This window comes from Aquarana catesbeiana, linkage group LG06 (assembly GCF_042186555.1).
Source record: "Aquarana catesbeiana isolate 2022-GZ linkage group LG06, ASM4218655v1, whole genome shotgun sequence".
Taxonomy (NCBI): domain Eukaryota; kingdom Metazoa; phylum Chordata; class Amphibia; order Anura; family Ranidae; genus Aquarana; species Aquarana catesbeiana.
In genome coordinates, this window is record NC_133329.1 from 314979903 (window position 1) to 315006302 (window position 26400).

Genomic DNA, 26400 nt, shown 5'->3' on the forward strand with positions numbered 1-26400 from the left:
TACACATTGCACTAAATCGGTGAAAATAGTCATGACTTTTAAAAGCTGCTATAAAGTTCAGCCTAGTGCTGGAAAAAAGTGTCCTTCCTGTACCAGGAATGCCAGTTTTGCAACCCATACATGTTCCACAGCTTGTGTGTCCCTGTGTGCAGGCAGCTTGTTTCCTTCTCATCAGCGACTGACTGTATATTTATCTGCTTTTAGTCTGCCGTGCGTCCTCGTGGACGTTTCACGGCACCTGCGAGAGGCCCCGCCCCCTCCCAAAAAATTTGGCCCCCCTTTTTTATTTAAAATGTCTCCGGGCGCATGAGCACTGAGTTTTTCGGGTCCCAGACCCAACACAAGGAGGGGGGAGGGGGGGAGGGGCGGCAGAGCCTCCTGCAGTGAGGCATAGACATGTGTGAAAATACCTCCACAGTAACAGACTTTAGCGGTAAAATAGCGGGACCTTCCGCATCCCCCACGGCGCAGGGGGGGGGGGGTTGGTAATGTATGGGGGGGGGTGACCCTCTGGTCCCATCAGGGGAAGAAAAAAAAAGACATTTTTTGCAGATTTTTTACTTTGCAAAATCTCCTTCCACACGCTGAGCAGCCAGACACGGAACTGAGCAAACAATGAGACAACAGAGTAAGGCATGTGCATAGACTCCATCTAGTGGAGATCTTAAGGCATGACAACATTTTTTCCTTAAATGAAAAAAAATGCATAGATGTTTTTAATATCAAAGTTTTCTTCCCTTTACCATGTCCTCGCCTCAGGATTTTGCTGAATTAACAGAAAAACCAACTTTCAGCCATCACGGCGGGTTCGTTTAGCAAACCTTCAAGGACTGGGTCCGTAAAAACTGCCGTCCAACTGCCTTGGGCCTTGTATAAGCACCCCATCAGGAAGCTTGGGGTAATTTAACAAGACCTAAACCCTGGGTTCCATCCCTACAAAGAGAGGCATTACAGGCAAAACCTCATGCTTCGGATACAAGGTCCCAGGTACCATCCATCTTAGGCCTCAGTGGCACTTCTGGTTGGATCTGGCTTCTTTTTATGGAGAAATTTAAATCCAGCATGGATCCCTCCTGGAGCTCCTCAGAGCACTTCTTCACTCCTGACCAATACCTTAGACCCAGGCGAAAAAACTGATGTGCTCCTGGAAGGAGGAGGGGTTATATAGGGGAGTAAACTTCCTTTGATTGGGTTTACCAGTGTCAACACCTAAAGGCGGCCTATAACCCATTAAGTAATTACTTAAGGCTCCGTGTCCCATGATGTACAATAAAGAAACTAGGTTTTGGCCATAGAAACACTTTAAAGTGCAACTCCGGGAAACCTAAAACCCTCCATTGAACTGGGGATGCATCCACACTGCAAAGGTAAACCGTTTTCTATGTCCAGGGAATAGAAAAGCGCTTTCACTTACCCAATCCTCCGCTTCCCTGACAGTTGGCTTTTCCCTATGCTCTGGCAGTGGACTGTTCCTCTGCTTCCTCATGTCCAAAGTAGGGCTATGGTCCCTTCATCAGCTTTAAAGGAGGTCATAGAATCTTAGCCTGCCAGAGCATAGGGGAGTAGAGGCTGCAGGGACCAACCTAACAGTCTAGGACAGGGGTAGGCAACCTCGGCCCTCCAGCTGTGGTGAAACTACAAGTCCCATGAGACATTGGAAGACCCTGATAATCACAGGCAGAGGCAGATGTGAGTGCCAAGTTTGCCTACCCCTGGTCTAGGAGGAGCCTTCAGGAGCGGAGGATTGGTTAAAACGGTAGTAAACCGCATCCAAAAAAATAAAAAATCGGGCCCGGGCAGTTTAACCACTTCCCGCCCGGCCTATAACAAAATGACGGCCGGGCGGTGGTTCAGTTATCCTGACTGGGCATCATATGACTTCCTTCAGGATAGCAGCCGCCGTACGCCCATGGGGGCGCGCATCGCAGCGATTGGTGGTGCGGTGTGTCAGTCTGACACAACGCTACACCGATCTCGGTAAAGAGCCTCCGACGGAGGCTCTTTACCAGGTGATCAGCCATGTCCAATTACGGCTGATCACGATGTAAATAGGAAGAGCCGTTGATCGGCTTTTCCTCACTCGCGTCTCTCTCGGCGGCTCTCCTGACAGGGGGGGGGTCTGCGCTGATTGCCCCCGCTCGGATGACCACACTGGACCACCAGGGACACCACTAGGACCACCAGGGAAGGGGGCAACATGTGGATGGCCAGGTATATACCCCATGGCCATCCACATGTTCAAATGAATGCCAAATCTGTGCCAATCAGTGCCCACAAATGGGCACTGATTGGCACCAGTATGTACTAGAAGACATCAGTGATGCCCAGCAATGCCACCTATCAGTGTCATCAGTGCAACCCATCAGTGTCTATCAGTGCCACCTATCAGTGCCCATCCATGCCCATCAGTGCCCATCCGTGTCACCTATCAGTGCCACCCATAAGTACCCATCAGTGCCGCCTACGAGTGCCCATCAGTGCCGAATATGAGTGCACATCAGTGCCGCATACCAGTGCCACCTATCAGTGCCCATCATCAGTGCCACCTCATTGGTGCCCATCAGTGCCCGTCATTGAAGGAGAAAACGTACTTATTCACAAAAATTTTTAACAGAAACAAAGAAAAACTTTTTGTTCAAAATTGTCGGTCTTTTTTTATTTGTTGTGCAAAAAATAAAAATCGCAGAGGTGATCAAATACCACCAAAAGAAAGCTTTATTTGTGGGAACAAAATGATAAAAAATTTCTTTGGGTACAGTGCATGACCGCGCAATTGTCATTCAAATTGCAACAGCGCTGAAAGCTGAAAATTGGCTTGGGCAGGAAGGTGTCTAAGTACCTGGTATTGAAGTGGTTAAAGTGATACTAAAGTCTGTTTTTTTTTTGCCTAAAAATAACAAACATGTTATACTTACCTGCTCTGTGCAGTGGTTTTGTATAGAACAGTCCCTTTCCTCCTTCTCTCAGGTCCCTCTTCGGCTCTCCTGGCCCCTCCCCCCGATGAGTGCCCTCACAGCAAGCAGCCGAGCCTCAGCTCCATGTGCCGATTCAGACACGGAGCCCCAGCTAGGCCCCGCCCCCTCTCTCTCCTCATTGGCTCACTGACTTTGACAGCAGCGGGAGCCAATGGCACTCCGCTGCTGTCTCAGCCAATGAGGAAGAGAGTCTCGGGCCGCTGATTCGCTCCTGCAACATCGCTGGATAGAGATGGCCTCAGGTAAGTATAAAGGGGGCTGGTGCACACAGAAGGTTTTTTATCTTAATGCATAGAATGCATTAAGATAAAAAAGCCTTCTGCCATTACAATCCCTATAAGTCATAATGTGCTAGTATGCATAGCACATTATGACAGACTTACCTGAAAACAAAGCCCTACGGCAGCGTCCTGTCACCGCTGAAGGTGCTTCCATCTTCACCCAGTCTTCTTTCCAGGTTTGCTAGCTTCGGTTATCTGATTGGCTGAGCCAGCGATGACTTCACTCTCGCACATGCGCGTGGGAGTCACTGTTTACGGCATGGCTCTGAAGAGCGCATCACTGACTACATCTAAAGTAAATATCTCCTTACCTATAGGTTAGCCTTGTTATAGGCTTACCTATAGGTAAAAATCATACATATGAGTTTAATCTACTTTAAGTAAAAGTGCTTTACTGAGTCCCCTAAAAAAAGCTGTTAATCCTTGCAGTGCAGACAAAGCCCCACTGCATGGAAGGATGTTTAGATTTCCTAGAGTTCAGCTTTAAAATCGGCCCCCTCTCAATTTTTCCAATGAAACAATACAAATAAAAGGTAAAAGGACTGACCACCAAAGTATATACATGAACCTGAATGTGAGCTTAATCAACAGGGATGACAGAGTGGGGGCCTTACAGCTGGTTTGTGTCATTCCTAGAACCACTGGGGGGGGGGTATACTGGTAAACCAACAAAACATGTCCATCTTACTGTCCCACCTTCACTCCAGCCAGGATTCCGGTAGTAGACACACTGAAATCTAAATAGGCCAGAGTTTCCGGTGATGTTGGCCGAAACACACGTGCTATTTTCTTTTTGGGCATGTCTTCTGCAGAGACAAAGGAAAAGCAACAGCAAGCATTAGTGATGACATATACGGTATTCCCCCTCTGAACAGACAGATACTTCATATAAAAGTGTCAGCTGATAAATACACATTGCATGATTTTCACAGTGAATAAAGGTAAATTATTTTAAAGAGGAACATAGTGAATTTTCTCAATTAGTAAATATTTTGCCTACTTTTTTTACCACTCATGTGAATCCAGCTCCAACGTGATCCTGAGATTTGCCCATGCACAATGAAGCTACAGGGGTGCTTTAATTCTGTTCCCTGCAGCTGCTTATGTTTCCCTTACTACCCCTTTACTCTCTTTGCTTTGGAATAGAATAGGACAAGTTAATCCCTGAGTAAAACTCCAAGTTGGTCTTAGAGCTTATACAGGTCTGGGGACCCTTTCCCAGTACTCGCGTGACAGTGCCGGGTGCTTGAGCAGCCAATCACTAAGCAACAGCAATGTAACATTAAAGGAAAAGAAGTGAGTCACATGAGAACTGCTATAAAAAGAAGCATTGGGTAAACAAAGCTGTGGGACAGCAAAGGGAATGTGAATAGAATTAGCTGCAGGGGCTTGCATGGACATAGAAACAGTTTACTTTAGGCTGTGCATAGTCATTGCTTAACAGTCTCATAATCTAGAAGTTTTCAACCAGAATGGGTGATCGAAGTAGCATGGGCCAGCACATGATAACCCACAACTATAGATCTCAGATACAAAGTAATTGGACAAGTCATAAAACTTTGCCCAATGGCTCCGGGTTACAGCTGGACCACGCCCCCAACTCGTTTCACTCTGCCCCGAAGCTTAATCATGGGGAACCCATGATTAATTCCCTATGATTAAGCTCCAGGGTTTTGCTGTGATGTGCGACTTTTAGAACTTCCTTTCCCTACCAGGATTATTTGTTTACTCCTTTCTTCACCATTGCCTAAACTGGAAGACTTGCGCTATTAGAGCTTGCCTGTTCAGGTCAGAAGCTTGTGGATGCATTTTAAACCATTTTCTGAGGTCTATAGCCAACAGTATGTATACGGATATAGCCAATATACTGTACAAAAAAAACCTGAAACCATAAAATGGAAAAAAAATCTTTAATGAAACATAGACACTCAATGATAAAGGTGAACCAGTCCTGAAAAAAAACATTTAATAAACTAGCTCTGACCAAAATACAATACAAGAGCCTTTCCCAAAAGGTTGCTAATGTGAGCATAGCTCTATAGGATTTTTTTGGGGTTGGCGACCAAGCTGAGGTACTGTATATACATGCACCTTAGGACATCTAAATTCATCAAACTACGGTAGTTCATATATTGTTTGTTAAACAGGGATTTGATTTTTTTTTTAGAATCTTTATTCATTTTTCTTATTACAATCCATAACAAACATAATATATAACCTTAATATACCTCAAAGACAACAAAAGATCAAAGAGATAATAAAGACTCCATTGAAAGAGGAGGAAATAATATTTACCAGTGTCTAGAATGGTTGGCCAAGTTTTGACGTCTACAGCCGCAGCAGCTTCTTTTGACTTGAGCAAACGCATTATTGCTTGTGTAGTAAGAATACAGGCAGACTTACTAACCTGCACATAGGAGAAATATACAATGCTTGCTTACATAGGAATTAACAATGTACTACATACATTATCCATGCATGCCTTTCCCGAATATGTCAATTTTCCTGGCTCTTACTGACCCATTTTGAAACACTGACATGGAACAAATTTGCAGATAATGACTTCCACATTTGATACGACATTCCTGATCTCTATACTTGTTCTGGGTCAGTAATGCCAACTATTGAAAGTGGAGGATGAGCATGACAGCCAAGCAACTAAAGTTTTTCAGGAGGTCAAGCAATAACAGCCCCTGTTTTTCTCTCTTAACAGATTTACTTAAGGAGAACAATTTAGCTGTGCTTCATCCCCGAATAAAACTTAGATTGGTTTATGTTACTGGCGTGTCAAATCATGGCCTTACATACAGTATGACATGCAATTCTAAAAAGCATTATTGATGGCTTTTTACTTTTTATATGACACAGTGTTCTAGGCATAACCAGCAGTCAGTTATGTCATCTCGCTAAATCTTTTTTTTTTTTTTTTTCTTTAATATTACCTGCAGTAAATCAACAAAACTGATGTTTAGTGCTGTGCAGTGCCCTTTTTTTGGCTAGTTCATAATCTCTGTATGTGTTTTTAGGAAGTCATGTGGAATATTAGCCTTGTCTTTAGGAGACTAAGCCTTATTCAGTAAACTGTTCATTCAACATAACAAATCCAGTTTCTTCCAGTCAGACCAATACAGGTTGAATTCTCATTGGTTGCCATGGGTTATTGTCCCTTTATGACTTAAAAGCTCTTCATTAAACGATTACAATTACTATACTAATTTTTGGTTTTCAGCCAAGTGCATCTTGAATTTTCGGTTTCAGTTTCAGCACTGGAATTTTCATTTCAGTGAAGAACTAGTATAAACACATGTCCACACAGCTAATGTGCCAAGAATGTCCATTGCCTGATCTGTCTTTTCCCATCTAAGATATGTAGAGGGAGTGACCTGCATAGGACACCAGGGGCCAGACCTTCAGCCAAGAGTAACTGCAACTGTTTCAATGTGAAGAGATAGCTCTGGAGGAAGCCATTATTTGGCAACTACATATTTTGGATACATTTTGCAACTGAATCAAATGATTTTAAGTTAAGATATTTTATAAACTGACAGGTCTTCTTTATACGCAGCCTAGGTTGCACTCACCTCAACAATCATCTTGACGGTGGGCAGAGTTGTTGTAAGGTTTTGCGGGTGTGGAGGGCGCACAGTGATAGGAATACATCCAGCATATAGGCAACCAAAAAACGTGGCAATAAGGTCAATGCCTAAGGGAAATGTACAGATATGCATAGTCCAAAGTCTTAACACACCAAACCTTTAAGAAAAAATCTATGGAAAATATAATTTTAAACTGGTCACATGACATACCATTGATTCAATTTTATTTGCACATGTAATTTTAATTTGTAATTTTTGCCGAGAGCTGAAAGTGTAAGCTGTCTTCTTCTAGACTTTTTGTTTTAAACATTTTTCACTGCATCTGACCTGAAGCACTTCCAAAAGACCAATAAAGAAAATGCACCCTTACCCCATTCTTAAAAATCACACAATGCAATATCTGGAGGATAAATGAGCAGGTCCAGGCCTAAATCACATGGAAGCCAGGGAGAGGGGCATGTCCATACAAAAAAGGGCCCATGAGGATAGGCAAAGGCAGCTTTCAATTAAAAACTGACATCATTGTGAGGCGCCTCTGATATGATTCAGAGTTTGACAGGTGAATCTGACCTGCCATTTTGAGATGCATTTGAACTGCTTCAAGCTGCATTTGCATTCCTATTTGCTTGTATGGTAAAGAAGAAGCTCTGACGTAAACAGCCGCCTGGCGACATAGGGCTTAACACTGATGAAGCTGGTATTTATCTTGGTGCCTTGGGAAAGCTTAGCTCAGGGGCAGGCAACCTCTGGACTTTAGCTGTTGTGGAACTACAAGTCCCATGACTCTGAGATTCAGACTCATGACTGACAGCCACAGGAATGACTCCAAAAGGCAGCGGCATTATGGGATTTGTAGTTTTATCTCAGCTGGAGTGCTTAGGTTGCCTACCCCTGGCTTATCTGCATGGACTCATATTTAAAGAAAAGGCCTGTTCTCACACCTGTTAAAGAAAAAACACTGCACTGGTATGACAACTAAAAAAGCTGCAACTCAAAAGTGAAATACACACCAAACAAATGAGAAACAAAAAGAAAGCTGTGCTGATAGTGAATGAAATAGGCAAATAACTGTATTCTAGTGAGCAAGTAAACCTGTTGGTTTGGTTGATAAAATGAAAACCCTACAATGTTGACCTAATAAAGGGTGATCTAAAATACAGATGCAGTTAAATGCAATAAAACAAGTGAATCCTGTAAAGTGACAAAAAAGAGTAACCTGTTAAGTGAAACAAAGGCAACCATACCTTAAATAAAAAATATATGGGTATTTAAAGGCCCTGGCTGGGTATTAGCCACAAGCTCTGACAGCTTGTATAGCTGGTAAGCCTTCAATTTATGTGGTGGTGGATTCATGGTGTCCTTTGAATCCCTCGCAGGGTGTTTCAACATTTACTCCCCACTGGGAAGCATTATGAAAGAGACTTTCATATATTTTAAGTATTTATTTAAGTTTTACACATTTTTAATTTCTCTACTGTATTTGTTGGATCACTGACCATTATTGTACAATTTATGACATTCACTTATTCGCTGAATTGGTTGCCTTTGTTTCACTTAACAGGTTAATCTTTTTTGCCACTTTACAGGATTCACTTATTTTATTGCATTTAGTTGCATCTGTATTTTAGATCACCCTTTATTAGTTCAACATTGTAGGGTTTTCATGTTATCAACCAAACCAACAGGTTTACTTGCTCACTAGAACACATTTATTTGCCTATTTCATTCACTATCAGTGCAGCTTCCTTTATGTTCTCACACCTACAGAAGCACTCTGTTAAAAGTAGATTTTTTTTTTTTTTATTCAGGATACAGTGAGGGAGGGAAAGAATCTCCGGCAGTTTTTTTTTCTGTGTCCCTTTGGAGAGATTTTCCTTAGGTTCTTGTCCCACAGCCAAAACGGGAAAAGAGGAATTCTCTCCAAAAAAGGGAATCCCTGGTTGAGACCTAGTATCCTTGTTAGAAGACTTCCCTCTATTACTGTTCAGGGAACAAACCAAACTTCAGGATTTTCTTTCTATTCCACAGGCCAGATAAAGAAGACAAATATTCCTAATGGGACACAGACAAAAAACCCCAACAGGGGATCTAATCCCTTTCCACCCTACCCCACCATAAAACAAAAAAAAAGGTGCCTTTACTTATACTTTAAGGTTTCCTCTATTTTGTGATAGCAACGCTATTCTGTACTTGACTAGAGTAGTTCTTTCAATACCATAAAAAAATAATAATAATAAATTGCTTATGGATTCCCACATTGCCAGCGTATTTCCTCTGCCCAGGCAACCTGGGTGCGGCATACAGCCTTCTATTGACATTTTGTCATGTTACAACCAAAAGCGTAAATGTATTTTATTGGGCTTTTATGTGACAGACCAACACAAAAGTGGCACATAATTGTGAAGTGGAAGGAAAATGATAAACAGTGTTCAAATTTTTTTTTACAAATACATATGTGAAAAGTGTGGCGTGCATTTGTATTTAGCCCACCTTGTAGAACCACCATTCCCTGCAGTTACAGTTGTAAGTCTTTTTGGGTATGTTCCTACCAGCTTTGCACATCTAAAGAGTGACATTTTTGCCCATTATTCTTGCAAAATAGCTCTGTCAGATTGTTTGGAGAGCGTCTGAACAGCAATTTTCAAGTCTTAAGTTTAGTTTGCTGTATGTTTAGAGTCATTATCCTGCTGGAAGGTGAACCTCTGCCCCAGTCTCAAATCTTTTGCAGACTAACAGGATTTCTTCTAAGATTGCCCTGTATTTGGCTTCAGCCATCTTCCCATCAACTCTGAGAATCTTCCTTGTCCCTGCTGAAGAAAAGTATTCCCACAACATGATGCTGCCACCACCATGTTTCACGGTGGGGATGGTGTGTTCAGGGTGATGTGCACCATCCACAGCATTTTACTTTTAGGCCAAAAAGTTCAATTTTGGCCTCATCTGACCAGAGCACCTTCTTCCACGTTTGCTGTGGCCCCCACATGGCTTCTCGCAAACGGGACTTCTTATGGCTTTCTTTTAACAATGGCTTTCTTCTTGCCATTCTTCCATAAAGGCCAAATTTCTGGCGTGCATGGCCGATAATTGTCCTGTGGACAGAATCTCCCACCTGAACTGTGAATCTCTGCAGCTCCTCCAGAGTTATTATGGGCCTCTTTGCTGCTTCTCTGATTAATGCTCTCCTTGCCCGGCCTGTCAGTTTAGGTGGACGGCCATGTCTTGGTAGATTTACAGTTATGTCATACTATTTCCATTTTCGCATGATGGATTGAATAGTGCTTCGTGAGATGTTCAAAGCTTGGGATATTTTTTTTTACAACCTACCCTGCTTTAAACTCTTCCACAACGTTATCCCTGACCTGTCTGGTGTGTTCCTTGGCCATCATGATGCTGTTTGTTCACTAAGGTACTCTAACAAATTTCTGAGGGCTTCACAGAACAGCTGTATTTATACTGAGATTAAATTACACACAGGTGAAATCTATTTACTAATTGGGTGACTTCTTAAGGCAATTTGTTCCACTAGATTTTAGTATCAAAGTAAAAGGGGCTGAATACAAATGCACGCCACACTTTTCAGATATTTATTTGTAAAACATTTTGAAAATGATTTATAATTTTTCTTCCACTTCACAATTATATGCCACTTTGTGTAAGTCTATCACAAAAATTCCAATTAAATTTACATTTTTGGTTGTAACAATACAAAATATGGAAAATTTCAAGGGGTATGAATACTTTTTCAAGGCACTGTGCCTGTGTATACGGCGGGGTTATGGAATACAAGAGTAACAGCACATGCCTTGTATGCTGCACTCATGTTTATAATATACACTAATACAGTAGCGCAGAGCTACTCATGTCAATGGGAGTCTGTATGCGGTACCTGGGCAGATGCCAGCAAATATTTTGAACAGACTCAGGTGCCTATATGAAAGAGCCTTTAAGTTACAGTAGGTAAAAAATGGCAGGCATTTGAACAGCTGACAGTGAACAGTGACCACTGACGGCTTTCATAGCACTTACCAGGAGGATACACAAGAGCTACATGGTCTCCGACATTAAGACGAGCTTTCTCCACCAGTCCAGCAGCTACACGTTCTGCTCGCTTGTGCAGCTGCAAGCAAGTTGCAGAACTGGCCACAGCACCCTGTGAAGGATAAGCAGAGCGTCTGTGACTACACGTTAAGATGGCTGTAAACCTCTGTAATTTCACCTTTACATTTTCCAAAACTATGAAGTGTACCGAAACAGTCTATTCCGTTTATATCCAATCAGAAAAGTGTACACATATGCGGTTTGCCCTTAGATTTTTATGTTCTCATTTTTCTTCATCTCTATATCATTGAGAAAGACTTCATCTTAGTAAATGCACAGGTTTTGGGTTCTGTTTATCGGACTTGTCTGCTGTGGACAGACCTGAAGCAGTCTGTTCCTGATTAATGTATATATAGGCATTGATTAGGTTTGTTTTTAAGGTAATACAGCAGGGGTCTTCAAACTATGGCCCTACAGTTGTTCAGGAACTACAAATCCCATTATGCCTAGTCACATCTGTGAATGTCAGAGTTTTACAATGCCTCATGGAATGTGTAGTTCTGCAACAGCTAGAGGGCCATAGTTTGAAGACCCCTGTAACGCGGCATGACAATGTATCAGAACAGGCTGTACAGTCAGAAACTACACTACCGTTCAAAAGTTTGGGGTCACATTGAAATTTTGAAGGAAAAGCACTGTACTTTTAAATGAAGCTAACTTTAAACTAGTCCTAACTTTAAACAAATATACTCTATACATTGCTAATGTGGTAAATGACTATTCTAACTGCAAATGTCTAGTTTTTGGTGCAATATCTACATAGGTGTATAGAGGCCCATTTCCAGCAACTATCACTCCAGTGTTCTAATGGTACAATGTGTTTGCTCATTGGCTCAGAAGGCTAATTGATGATTAGCAAACCCTTGTGCAATCATGTTCACACATCTAAAAACAGTCTAGCTCCTTCCAGAAGCTACAAAACTGACCTTCCTGTGAGCAGATTGAGTTTCTGGAGCATCACATTTGTGGGGTCAATTAAACGCTCAAAATGGCCAGAAAAAGAGAACTTTCATCTGAAACTCGACAGTCTATTCTTGTTCTTAGAAATGAAGGCTATTCCATGCGAGAAATTGCAAAGAAATTGAAGATTTCCTACAACGGTGTGTACTACTCCCTTCAGAGGACAGCACAAACAGGCTCTAACCAGAGTAGAAAAAGAAGTGGGAGGCCGCGTTGCACAACTAAGCAAGAAGATAAGCACATTAGAGTCTCTAGTTTGAGAAACAGACGCCTCACAGGTCCCCAACTGGCATCTTCATTAAATAGTACCCGCAAAACACCAGTGTCAACATCTACAGTGAAGAGGCAGCTGCGGGATTTTGGGCTTCAGGGCAGAGTGGCAAAGAAAAAGCCATATCTGAGACTGGCCAATAAAAGAAAAAGATTAAGATGGGCAAAAGAACACAGACATTGGACAGAGGAAGACTGGAAAAAAGTGTTGTGGACGGATGCCAAAGGTGTGCAATGCTGTAATTGCTGCAAAAGGAGGATTCTTTGATGAAAGCAAAGTTTGATGTAAAAACAATGTTATTTCAAATACAAATCATTATTTCTAACCTTGTCAATGTCTTGACTCTATTTTCTATTCATTTCACAACGTATGGTGGTGAATAAGTGTGACTTTTCATGGAAAACACAAAATTGTTTGGGTGACCCCAAACTTTTGAACGGTAGTGTATATACATACCACCACCCCGCCCACCCCCCAAAAAAACGGAATAGCAGTTTATATTGCTACATGTCTAACTAAGCACTTATGTAATTGTGATAAATGTGAAACAAACCTATTCAGAGGGCCATGAGATAGTGAAAAGTTACCTTGGAATTCAGGAGAAGAAGCAGAACATGATCAGGGGTGGTCTGTGCCCTCCATTGTAAGACATCAGCTAAGTACAGGAACTGCAATGTGAAATATCATTGTCATGAAAAGCATGAATTATAGAAGCCCCAAAACACTCCACAATATGGTTACATTGTTACCTTCCTTGCCTGATCATTGTCTTCAAGCTGGGTGACATCTCTTCCACAAGCCTGTGCAATTCGTTTTCCAGCTACTAGGTTTCCCACAATCATAGAAGCTGGACCCACATCTTAGAGAAAAAAACAACAAAAAACACTCAAAACTATCATCATGCTTGTTCTTTGTAATATATGTTATATCCACAACATCAATCCAATAAACTACACAAGATTTATGTTATTTCTATAACGTTTTAATTATACTATAATATAGGAAGACTGGATTAAAAAAAATTGCATAAAGAGTTTTTTTTGCTCATATCGTCATCAACCACTTTCTGGTAAACAGCTTCTCCACTTTTATATATCACCAGTTTTAAAATTTTTTAGAGTTATTGACAAGAAAAGGCTGTACCTCTGCATTTACTTATTTATAGATTTATACTCAAATGTCAAAATGTAAAATAACAATAATACTAGAGATCGGGGATTCTCTCATACCTGGCTGTTTCTGTCGAGGTTTGGGCAGATTGGTGACACAGGTGTGTGGGCACATGAGAACATTACAGGGGTGGAGAGAACCCTCCAAGAAGTGCTGCTTAGTTTCTGAGATGTGAATTCCACCCAGAGGTGCTTTGGGAAGAGTGTTTGCAGGTACTAATGCCAGGCAGTACACTCCCACTTGGTGGATGCTGTCTATTGCCTGTGGAAAGAATTGATTAGAGATATATAAAAGCAAATTCATTTCAATTCATATCTATCTGTCAAACTATCAGCTTTTAGTGACACTAAATGTCCTTATTCTCCAAAAATAATCCATACACACCCAAAACTTAAATAGTCCTACTCTATTTTCCATGTAACGGTTTCTTACAGTAATTTTCTGCTTCATGGTAGCATCCTCCGTGAACTCCTGAACCTCTCGTTTTTATCCCCTTCACTTTCATTTGTATGTAACAAGCAGTGCACATTAGTTGCGGTCATATGCATTGCTCTATCTCTACTACAAATCCCATAGTCCCTAGTTCATCTCGGGAGCGAGCAAGAGAGGGTGGCTACAATCCTACATACATGGAGAACAACTATAGTCACCCTCTAACAGAAAGACAGATCACAGCAGCAAAAAAAAAAAAAAGAAAAAAGGTTTGGAGGAGGCTGAAAGTAATAGAGGCTATTTTTTATGGGTTATGAATGGCTATTTGAATAATAATTTTTTTAAACCGGAGTTTTGGGTCATTTTAAAGTAAACTTGTCACAACCCTGGCAAATAAAATGAGCCTATGATAAAAAATATGCTTAGAGGTGATAACCACTCTTTGCAGCAATCAGCAGGTCCAAATTCAATTAAACGCAAATCTCAACCCTTACTGTATAAGGCCCCCCAGCACAAATATTAACAAAAGGCCCAAAACTCAACCAATCAAGTATGTACAAATGTGACCAGAGAAAAAGGGAAATCAAAAGTGTGACATAATTCTACACAAATTTATAAACCAAAAGTCCATATTCCTCAAATGAATATAAAGGATGAACACCATCAGCAGATTCTTTCCAAATGGCAGGATTGGAGTGACTCCCACTTGCAGGCTCACATATATGTAAAAGACAAGGAAAGAGAAACAGTGGCACCAAGTGTAGTAGTTTATTAGCTCTCATAAAAACAAAGATAATATAAACCCAGTGTGTGATCCAAAAAGATGCATGTAATGCAATTCCATACTTACCTACCAAGGATGACTTTGACTCACTCTAGGCTAGAGTGGAATCCACCCAGCAAAAGGTTATCACCCCTACAAAGGATTACCTTACCAAAATCCAGTTGCAGACGGAATATTTAGAAGACTGCAACCAGAAGATAAAAATATCTAGATCAAGGGTCTCACTGAGGCCATTGCACCTTCTCAACTAAAAAAAAAACAAACGGTCCTGGCTATCTTCCATCCTCTCCTTGACAACCCTTACCCACCGGACGTAGTTATAAATAGGGTCCATGGAGATTTAGGACAACAGCTGAGTGGCTCCAAAAGACCCTGTGATGTAATATGCAAGGTCCTTCCATTTACTATGAAACAATCTACCCTGAAAAGCCTGAGAAAGGCGACTACTTGACTTTGACGAAACTACCTTACAAAACTTACCAGATCTCTCCAAGAAAAAAAATGAGCCAGGCTGGTGCTTCCCAAGTGTGCCTGAAAAGGTTGCCGAACTCCCTGCCCCCTAAAAATGTCTTTCGGGCCCACTGGTGTACATTCCCACCCCATGGTATAAAGTCCTACAGGCTTGCTTTTACACTCACAAAGTCAGATCTGTTGTATTTTGGATACTCTATATTTCTCATTACCAACTGACATGTACAGCTATTAAAAGCTTATAAATAAGAATGAATATGACTTTTATTTAAAAAAAATGTTATTTGCAAACTTCAGTTGCCTATATCTCTAGACCCAAATATTTATCAATCTTACATGCATTTTCACTAAAGGTATCATATGCTTTTGCATTTTTCAATCATATGCTCAGTTTGAATTGCTCAGGTCTGTGCAAATATGCAGCAAAGCTTGAAACATTACTATCTAAATGTACAAATACTTTCAGTGAATAGGCTAACAACTGTAACACATATCAAATTAAGTTAATCTCCTAATGTCCAAAAACTCTCTAAATAATCTGGCCTTGCAGGGTACACATTCTGCAATAAACTGAGCTTCGGAAAATTTTTAAAAAGTGTTGGAGGAACGAGGATTCGGGTACTTCAGGGTTAACTACAGTCATTCTCTTCCTGTAGTGTTCGTTATCAAGCATGCCCCATTACATTTCAAACTCCCTTCATCATTCTGTGTAATGTAATATTAATATTGGAAGGTGTGAAATTCCTATGACAACTGTAAAAGGTGGGTGGGGTTGGGAACCCAGTTGCAGTGATCTTATGTTCCCAAGAGATTTAAGATGGGAAAATGCTGAAGATGTTGTTAAAACATGTTTGGCTTACCTGTAAGACTCTGCTCATCCACTGGAAGCTGTCTTCTTCTGAGGAGTCCGGACGCTGTTCAGCCACCAGCACAATCCTTTCATCATGCAACACATTAACTGAAAACACAGCTATCCTAGGAGAGAGCAGAGCACCAACAAGAGATAAGAATCTAGATGCTTAGACCCCTTTCACACTGAGTCAGTTTTCAGGCGTTTTAGCACTAGAAATAGCGCCTGTAAAGCGCCTGAAAACCTCCTCCCATGCCGACCGAATGTGAAAGCCCGAGTGGGGCGGTGCGCTTGCGGGATGCAAGCAGCATCTTTGGGGCGGTTTTTGAGCGCTGTATACAGTGCTCCCAAAACACCACTGCCCGTTGAAATAAATGGGCATCACTTCCGAAGCGCCTGAAAAGCGATTCAGAAGTGCAGCAACACAGGCGTTTTTAACCCCTTCTTCGGCTACTAACGTGGGTTAAAACCACCCCACTAGCGGCTGAAAGGCGCCACTTAAACAGCGGTAAAGCGCCACTAAAACAAGCGGTGCTTTACTGCTAACGCTTGGGCGGCCCCAGTGTGAAAGGGGTCTTCGGTTTTTCTTTCAGATTACTCAAGCTCAGCACTAATTACTGTAGCACCCTAGCCAGGTTCCTAACAGCTTGAAGCAAATTTAGTTTTTGGCTCCCCTGTAGCCAGTGGAGTGAAGTTTGGTTGATTTTAGCTGTTCTGGGTTCTGCTACTTGCAGGTTCTGTTGCTTTCATTTGAATTCTGGTAGGTTCCAGAGTTTGGTGGGTGGAGGACGCAGACCCTCACTTGCATAATTATATACCCCTCAGCTAACACAGGGCAGGGAGACTAGCCAGTAGGGGGCTGGGGTATGTATAAATAGGTTGGGGCATGGAACAGCAGGGACTTTGTCCTGTGGAGAAGACCCAGCCTGAGGGCAGTGACCTCTGGGCACACAGCTGAAGTTTGGAAGAGGCCATCTGGGTCCCAGCTCCAGTTAGAGCTAGGGGGCCCACCCTCCAGAGCTCTTGAAAGCAGCTTAAGGAAGTCCACAAAAAATCTGACCTGGAGGCACTCTCTGTACAAGCCTGAAAATATCCTAGAGAGTGTCCTTGCCAACCTTTGGGAAAGCTCATTCAAGTTTGCTGGTTCAGACCTTACTTTTGCGATGGAGTCCCCTGAGCTGTTGTTCACTAGTCACTAACATCAATAGGGTGGCTGCTACCTGAAGAGACAGTGCAGTTAGAGAGTGTCCTCCACAGGGATCAAGTCCGGGGAAAAAAAGTGTGGAAACTCACCCAAGATCCCCTCCCACCTCAAAAATAAATATCATGAGCCTCCACTGTAGTGTCCTGCTGCGGCCCCTATATTACCCCCCCAACAGTAGTATCCTAATCTGCCCCCTTTCACCTCCCACAGCAGAGTCCTCCCATGCCCACCTTCATACACTCCCCACAGCACTGTCTTTCTCTGCCCCCTTCACCCCCCCCCCACCAGTATGTCCTCCTCTGTCCCCTTCCCCCCCCCCCCAGTAATATCCACCTCTGCCCCCTTCACCCCCCACCAGTAATGTCCTCCTCTGTCCCCTTCATCACCCCCCCTCCCCTCCTAGTAACATCCACCTCTGCCCCCTTCACCCCACCTAGTAACGTCCACCTCTGCCCCTTCACCCCCCCTAGTAATGTCCACCTCTGCCTCCTTCACCCCCCCTCCTAGTAATATCCACCTCTGCCCCATTCACCCCCCCCCAGTAATGTCCACCTCTGCCCCTTCACCCCCCCCCCCCCCAGTAATGTCCACCTCTGCCTCCTTCACCCCCCCCCCCCAGTAATGTCCTCCTCTGCCCCCTTACCCCAACCAACAATAATGTCATCCTCTGCCCCCTTCACCCCCCCCCCCCCCCAACAGTAATGTCATCCTCTCTACTGTGGCAAGGCGCCACCACCGAGACAGTCACATCAGTGTACTGTTACTGTCCTCCTGCTCTCTGCTGTGATGAGGTGCTGCAGCCGCCAAGACCCGAGTGTTACTGCCTGCCATTCAAAAATGGCCGTAATGGACATTTAAAGTCAGCCCAAAAATGAGCTGAAATTTACGGGCTGCATGTAAATTAACAGGCGGGTTGGCAACACGGTCCTCAATCAGTGTGTGGCATTTACTATTGCAAGCTGTGTCGGTAGCTGCTAGTGTAGCGCCTGCCACACAGCTCGCATACTTCAAAGGCCAGTCCTGCAGGACGTGGCTGCTACCTGGAGCAACGTTCCTGCTGTGGAAAAATTACAGGAATGCTGTTCCCATGCATTCCTGCAGGACTCGAGCCCTGGTCCTCTATTACATTTTGTACTAGTGGTGAAGGTTTCCAAAGCTCACCCTGCTCACCCCAAGTTTAAAAAGACACTTTCTGCCTGGTTCTTGAGACGAGAGACTGGGGTGCCTGGCTGCTAGCATTTAACAGGAAATGGCATTTGCGACAAATAGTGAGACCCATCCTGGGTCTGTGCGCTACATTACATTTATCTTCAGAACTTACTGCCTTGGCTTATGTCGAACAACAATAACCAAGTTTTTAAACAACGAGAACACAAACTAAAGAAGACCTGCACTAATGCAACTTGGAGTTTAGACCCCCTGGAATGTGTTTCAATGTATTTTTCTCCACCTACACTTGGGTGCTTGGGCCTCCTTTCCACCATAGATTTCACACTCTCAGAGTCATTTCACTTTCTTCCTTTGTCTATACACTTTCTTCAACCCTGTATATACAGTACAACTTTCTCTTTGTCCCCCTATCCTATCTTCTACTTCCTAATACAACAAGTAGCCTAGAGTTGCCCAGACATATTCCATTCCTCCTCCCTGTTGAGACAGTCCTGGTTGTAAGGCACCTATCCAACAAAGTCCTGGTACTGTACATAACATTTTGGGTTACAGTAATTATTCATGAGCAGCTATGACAGTTTGCTATTCTACAGACAGATTTCTAAGCTATGTTTGATTGTCTGTAACAAGTCCTTTACAGAAGATGTGCAAGTCCACATCGGACTTAAGGCACATTTTAATTAAAAAAAAAAAAAAGAAATATGGGGACTGCTGTTGCTAATTTTCTGACTGTCTAGCTGACCTAAACTATATGTAGTAAGTCAGCACCTGATTTTCCATACTTGTTGCAGGTGAGCTTTGCTTGCCTCACAGTCCTGAAACAATGAAGCATAATTATAACGCACACAACAATGTGCCAGATGAGGTTTTATTAGAAAAGCCATACAATATCACTGCTTTGAGTCCCTATTTGTTGTTACTGCTTCTGTTACCTCTCCTGGTAACGGTTATGTGGACAAAAATCTAAATCTAAAAAAACAAAACTGAGTAAAGTGATATTTTCATTTGAAGAATGCAGACTATCCCTGCAACAAAAAGCTTTAGCCTTCCCAGGATTCTGCCACTTTAGTGTACATACGTTTGTGGCCTCACTATGCATTTCAAAGCTTTATTGCCAGCCTTGACTGAACTGTGCTGCATCTCATTGCTTTAAAGCTGAAGTCCAAAAAACTAAAAAGTCCTCTGTTGCGGTGGGGCTGCATCCACACTGCAAGGGTTAACTGCTCATTTTAAGTCTGAAGGGAGGATTCAGCAGTTTTACTTTCCTGATTCTTCTCTGCACTGCTAGAACAGTTCCTGCAGCCTCTTTTCCCTTGCATTCTGGTGTTCTACATTCCTCTGACAGCATCAAGACCGATGCAAGGACCATATCTCTGCATTTAATGTGAGGACATAAAGGGACAGTTCACTGCCGGAGTGGAGGGGAGCGCCGTTTGTGGTAAGTAGGAGTGCTCTTACCATCACAGGTAACCCAGTAGAGTTAAGAGTAGCGGGGAGGACTCTTTAGTTTCCTGAAGTTCAGCTTTAAGGAACTTTTCATTAATGAAATGCCCTACAGTTCTTGACATACCACTATCAGTGAAGGACCTTAAGCTGAAGTTTACCAAAAAAAAATCTCTTCCTGTCCCTGAACTTCCAGAACTGCAATGGTTGCAATTGCAGTTGGTTCTTTACACAGAACAGGAGTACAGATGGCCCAACAGGGACCCCCTCCTTCCTTCCTCCCTCCATTGAGAAAAGCTCTTTCACTGATTGCATTGCCTGTTACATGATCTGTGAATAGAGGAGAGGATCCTGTGGCTGATCAGACTCTCCCCCATTTACAGATCGTGTAATAGGCAGCGTTAATCAGTGAAAACATTTCTCAATGGAGGAAAAGGGCAGGAGCAGTCAGGATAAAATAGCTGGTTGAACGAAAAAAAAAAAAAAACCCTACGTGTATACCCTGCTTAACACTTGCCATTAGCTGGCTGGAAAGGATTAATCTAAAATGTTAACATGCAACATTTCATATTTACATAGCTAAAGAGAAAAATAAAATCATATTTTATTTTGATCCAGAACCTAATACATGAGAAAATATACATTTCTTTTTAAACTAGATCATCTCTTACCTCCCTCTGTAAACAAACTTCATGGGCTCCACAGCCAAGGCTGTAGCTACCACGTCATCACAACTGTGCCTGCGTCCACCGACGACCATCTGACCGTCCACTTTCCCCACGACATACACCAACCGCTCCTGCACAAACGCGATCATTATAATGTAAAAACACATAAGAAACATGCATCCGGTAACTACCTGAAATATAAACTAATGCTAGCTGTTGTAAGATGTGTGCGTTCATGTTTAACCCTTTCATGACTAAGCCTATTTTTGAAATGTGGTGTTTACAAGTTAAAATCCATATTTTTTGCTAGAAAATTACTTAGAGTTCCCAAACATTATATATATTTTTTTAGCAGAGAATCTAGAGAATAAAATGGAGATTGTTTAATATTTTATATCACACGGTATTTGTGTAGCGGTGTTTTAAACGCAAATTTTTGGAAAAGGGACACTTTCATGAATTTAAAAAAATCCAAACAGTAAAGTTACCCCAATTTTTTGTATAATGTGAAAGATGATGTTACGCCGAGTAAAAAGATACCAAACATGTCACCCTTTATAATTGCACGTGGAATGGCGACAAACTACAGTACCTATGAATTTCAATAGGCGACGCTTAAAATTTTTTTTACGGTTACCAGGTTTGAGTTACAGAGGAGGTCTAGGGCTAGAATTATTGCTCTCGCTCTGACGATCGCGGCGATACCTCACATGTGTGATTTGAACACCGTCTACATATGCGGGCGCAACTTCTGTATGCGTTTTCTTTGCTGCGCGAGCTCGCGGGGACGGGGGCGCTTTAAAAAAAAAATATTTTTTTTTTTAATTAAATTTTTTATACTTGTAAATTGTGTTTAAAAAAAACATTTTATTTTTAAAAATTTTATTGCTGTCACAAGGAATGTAAACATCCCTTGTGACAGTAATAGGTGGTGACAGGTACTCTTTATGGGGGGATCGGGGGTCTAAAAGACCCCCGATCCCTCCTTTGCACTTCACAGTATTCAGATCGCCGAAAACGGCGATTCTGAACACTGTATATTTTTTTAAAACCGGCGCCATTGGCAGTCGAGTAAACGGGAAGTGACGTCATGAAGTCGCCTTCCGCGTTTACATTGAGAAGGCTGGAACGAAGCCGCCCACAGCTTCGTTCCAGCCCACCCCCAGCCGCCGAAGGCGGCCGATTGGACACCAGGCTTCCCGATCGCTTTTAGCCGCATCGGTTGTTATACTCGGATAGCCGATCGCCTGCTCTAAACAACAGTACCGGGATGATGCCTGCAGCTGTATAACCCCGGAAAGCCGAGTACGCAGATGTGCGTACGGTCACCGGGAAGGGGTTGAAAAAAAAGGTAATTTAGAGTACATTTCTAAAAAGCTTTAGGCACAACAAAACCTCTGAGTAAATCAGGAGAGGTAATAGACTTAAGGCACTAGGGTCAATAACTACAGCTAGCTCACATATCAAAGGTGTTCATGGCTTTAAAACATATTGGGTTGATAATTATCAGGCTGTTTTTTTCCCATGGTGATTAGACACTGCTGATTTTGTATGTTTGCCAACTGACAAAAAAATGCTCAGTCTATAATTTTAATGGTAGGTTTATTTTAACAGTGAGAAACAGGACAACAAAAATATCCAGAAAAACGCATTTCAAAAAAGTTATAAATTGATTTGCATTTTAATTAGTGCAATAAGTATTTGATCCCCTATCAGCAAGATTTCTGGCTTCCAGGCGTCTTCTATACAGGTAACGAGCTGAGATTAGGAGTACTCTCTTAAAAGGAGTAGTCCTAATCACAGCTTGTTACCTGTATAAAAGACACCTGTCCACAGAAGCAATCAGATTCCAATCTTTCCACCATGGCCAAGACCAAAGAGCTGTCCAAGGGTGTCAGGACAAGATTGTAGACCTACACAAGACTGGAATGGGCTACAAGACCATCGCTAAGCAACTTAGTGAGAGGGTGACAACAGTTGGTGTGATGTTTTAACAAATGGAACAAAATAACTGTCAATCTCCCTCTGTCTGGGGCTCCATGGAAGGTCTCACCTCGTGGAGTTTCAATTATCATGAGAACAGTGAGGAATCAGCCCAGAATTACACGGGAGAATCTTGTCCATGATCTCTAAGCAGGTGGAACCATAGTCACCAAGAAAACAATTGGTAACACACTACGTCGTGAAGTACTGAAATCCTGCAGCGCCCGCAAGGTCCCCCTGCTCAAGAAAGCACATGTACAGGCCTGTCTGAATTTTGCTGATGAACATCTAAATGATTCAGAGGAGAACTGGGTGAAAGCGTTGTGGTCAGATGAGATCAAAATCAAGCTCTTTGGCATCAACTCAACTCACCGTGTTTGGAGGAGGAGGATTGCTGCCTATGACCCCAAGAACACCATCTCCACTGTCAAACATGGAGGTGGATACATTATGCTTTGGGGAAGTATTTCTGCTAAAGGGACAGGACAACTTTACTGCATCAAAGGGACGATGGACGGGGCCATGTACCATCAAATCTTGGGTGAGAACTTCCTTCCCTCAGCCAGGGCATTCAAAATGGGTCGTGGATGGGTATTCCAGCATGACAGTGGCCCAAAACACATGGCCAAGGAAACAAAGGAGTGGCTCCAGAAGAAGCACATTAAGGTACTGAGTGGCCTAGCCAATCTCCAGACCCTAATCCTATAGAAAATATGTGGGGGCAACAGAAGGTTTGGGTTACCAAACATCAGCCTCAAAACTTTAATGACTTAGAGAGGATCTACAAAGAGGAGTGGGACTAAATCCCTCCTGAGATGTGTGTAAACCTGGTGGCCAACTACAAGAAACATCTGACCTCTCTGATTGATAAACAAGTGTTTTGCTACCAAGTACTAATTCATGTATGTTTTGCAAAGGGGTCATACTTATTTCACTCATTAAAATGCAATCAAAATCAATTTAGAACTTTTCTGAAATGCATTTTTTTAAATCTTGTTGTCATTCTGTCTCTCACTGTTAAAATAAACCTACCATTAAAATTATAGACTGATCATTTCTTTGTCAGTGGGCAAACTTACAAAATCAGCGGGGGATCAAATACCTTTTTCCCTCACTGTTGAAGACTATTCTTACACTACACTCAGCGATGTAACAAATAGAAGGATAGATACAACCGGTAAAAATTCAGCATAGGGCTGGCTACTAGTGGCCTGGAGCTCACAGATGAATGCCCATGCCATCGCAGGACTACTAAAAGGATTGCTAAAGAAGTATAATAGCAAAAAATGGAATCGTGGTTTAACGTAGCTTTATTCTAAAGTAATTATAGTGGTCATTCCCTATCTTGAATATTGTTTATATGGCAGTGACATCAGATAAGTAGTTGTTCATACTTTATGCTGCTTTATCCATCTTATGAAAGGTCTAGATCCTTGTAGAATGTGTTCCCATTCTTCTGTCTCTCGCCTTCCTTTCCCTGCCTGAGATTCCCAGATGTTGCAAGCTATCTTCACCATACTGTCTATAGCTTTCCTTAGTCTTCTGATAACCTCTTGTACCTTCTAGTTTTCCTTTATACATTTTCCTTACACTCTCAACCCTTGAATTTTTACTAGGTGTCTCACTGGTCTTAGTCTATCAATCTTTATGTATGCTACATACATAAAACAAAATGAATACACAAATATTTCGAACAATGCACTCTACTGTACATGCGCATCACCTACTCAGTGGTGACTCTTATTCGGTAAAGTTATAGAACCACAACAGTTGGAGTCTGCTGCTTTGCTAGTGATTCTCAATATTACACTGATGTATACACAGAATGCAATACTTGAAATAAATACTCAGGAATTGCTAAGATACTCACTGGTCCAATGAACCCCAGTAGCCCAGTTCTGGTGAATGACTGGTTAGACACAGGATCTCCATTGGAAGTAAGTGGTATTGTCTAAAAGAAAAAAATAAAACTTTCATCCAATCAGCCACACCCTTCTCTACTTTTTTCAGCTTCCACACTTCTTATTCATATAACTTACCTCAAATATATTTTTGGTGATCCCATGGAGTCCATAGTATGCAGTGCCCGTAGAGCTCGAGGACATACACAACTCTCCAACTTCATCTGTCTTACATAGATATGGAACACCTTCCGCCTTCACAACACACATGCTGGCTATGGGGAGGCAAAAGGTTAATTATTAGTAGAATGAACTATGAAATCTATTCAGATATTACAAAACCCAATGCAATGTGATTGCCCATAATTTCATTCAAAGGTAATCCTAGTACCTCCAGGCATCACTTGTCCCACATCCTGTACAGTGAGCACAGAAAGCTTCTCCTCAGTGTCTGCTCGAATGGCACCATAGCTGAGTCCATTCATAGATAATACTGCCTTTCCAGGAGGAACTCCACCCATATCTGGGGGCCTGAGAACAAAATACAAGGAAAGAACAAGGACATGTGATTAAGTTCCCCACAAAATGTACTGTTAACTAGCTCTGTCTCTACATAAAAAGAGGATTGCAGTGGTCCAGTATCATTTTCTCTTTCTTTAGTTTGTTGTCACAACCAAAATATTTTTCTTAAACAAAGACTGTATATAAATTGAAATAAAACATCAGTTTAAAAACGTAAAAAAACAAAACAAAAACCTGAAATTGACCAGTAATAAATTTTCTTTATAAGGTGACTTTCATTCACATTTGTGTACATATATGTAAACTGCAAACTTTACAGTGGTGAAGAGTCACAGCACTTGCACCAGTGTTTGGGTCCCTGCCTCTAGGGGGGAAAGGACCAGTTCCTTTACTGCCTCTTGGTTGTAAAACTTACAATTAGGCAGAGAATACCAAGCAAAAGGTCCTCCACAGCAGAGTTGTACAGGGGAAATTTTAATGGCTGGTGCAGTGTACAGTGAACCAGCAGTTTTTCTGTGCAGCACTATGCTATAGATTTTCTGACAGCACCTATCCTCCTGGCACAAATTGTAAATGGCACTATTGCCCGAGTGCTTTCACACTGGAGCAGTGCTCTTGCGGAACGTTTAAAAAAAAAGTCCTGCAAGCAGCATCTTTGGGGTGGTTTAGGAGCACTCCTAAAACGCCCTGCCCATTGAAATCAATGGACAGTGCTGCCGAAGCAAAGCGGGCAGCACTGCGCCGCTTAAACAGCGGTAAAGCACTGCTAAAACTACCGCCCCCACCGCCTCAGTGTGAACGTGCCCTTAGATTGTAAGCTCTAATGAGCAGAGCTCTCTGATTCCTACTGTATAAAATTGTATTGTAATTGTACTGTCTGCCATTTATTGAAAAGCACTGTGTACACTGTTGGCACTATATAAATCCTGTATAATAATATAAATAACTATGACTTGTTTAAAGTGGCCAGCTACCCTGTAGTTTGGTCCCAGAAGAACGAGAGATGGAAAGAAAGCAAGTGGAAGATTTGGAGACCTTACATTAATTAGATGACCAAAAGTTATCTTTAGCATTATTCACCTGCGCATGGATACAGTGAGTGCCTCCAATGAGGTGGCACATGGAGAAATAACTTCAGGCCTTAGACCACGAGACTGGAAGACGTTAAGGAAGGCATCACATGATGAGATTGACCCTGTAAACACAGGCAGCCTTCAATGTGGCATGTTCATTAAACCTTACAATAGCAGTTGTAAAAAGTGTGGATAAAAAGACTTTGTAGCAACTCTTAAAAATCTCACATGGATTTGCACCATCAGCCACGATCAACATTCGCAGGGAACCGAGGCTCACATCCCGTTGGTCTCTCTGTGCCAGAAGTGACCAGTGCATGTCTCTAGATTTCACTAGTGCAACACGAGCTGCAGATAAAAAAAAAAAGAAAAAGATGCCTCAACACCCAACACAATTTACGTTATTATGGCTTTATCAAATGCAATATTCAAAATAGTATAATCTACCTGTTCTTATTTAAAGCACCACTAGACCTTCAAGCAAAGAATTTGCGTTATGCTAATAGAGTTACAAATAACAATCACATCCTGTACAGACACTGCGATAT

General features: G+C 42.2%; 1 protein-coding gene across 4 annotated transcripts in view; it reads right to left on the reverse strand.

Moving 5' to 3' along the window:
• DIP2A (disco interacting protein 2 homolog A) overlaps positions 1–26400 on the reverse strand; it is a 146546-nt gene that overhangs the window by 19879 nt on the left and 100267 nt on the right. For 2 of the 4 annotated variants that reach the window (XM_073633688.1, XM_073633690.1), the window contains exons 16-29: positions 26081–26200; positions 25860–25974; positions 24649–24788; positions 24396–24532; positions 24227–24307; positions 20377–20504; positions 15899–16013; positions 13411–13612; positions 12931–13040; positions 12769–12849; positions 10879–11002; positions 6838–6959; positions 5552–5663; positions 3953–4062 (exon numbers count right to left, since the gene is read on the reverse strand). In XM_073633688.1, the coding sequence (XP_073489789.1) occupies positions 3953–4062; positions 5552–5663; positions 6838–6959; positions 10879–11002; positions 12769–12849; positions 12931–13040; positions 13411–13612; positions 15899–16013; positions 20377–20504; positions 24227–24307; positions 24396–24532; positions 24649–24788; positions 25860–25974; positions 26081–26200 (1697 nt within the window). Of the gene's footprint in view, positions 1–3952; positions 4063–5551; positions 5664–6837; positions 6960–10878; positions 11003–12768; positions 12850–12930; positions 13041–13410; positions 13613–15898; positions 16014–20372; positions 20505–24226; positions 24308–24395; positions 24533–24648; positions 24789–25859; positions 25975–26080; positions 26201–26400 lie in introns of those variants that run through there. The other 2 variants (XM_073633689.1, XM_073633691.1) reach the window with 2 other exon arrangements.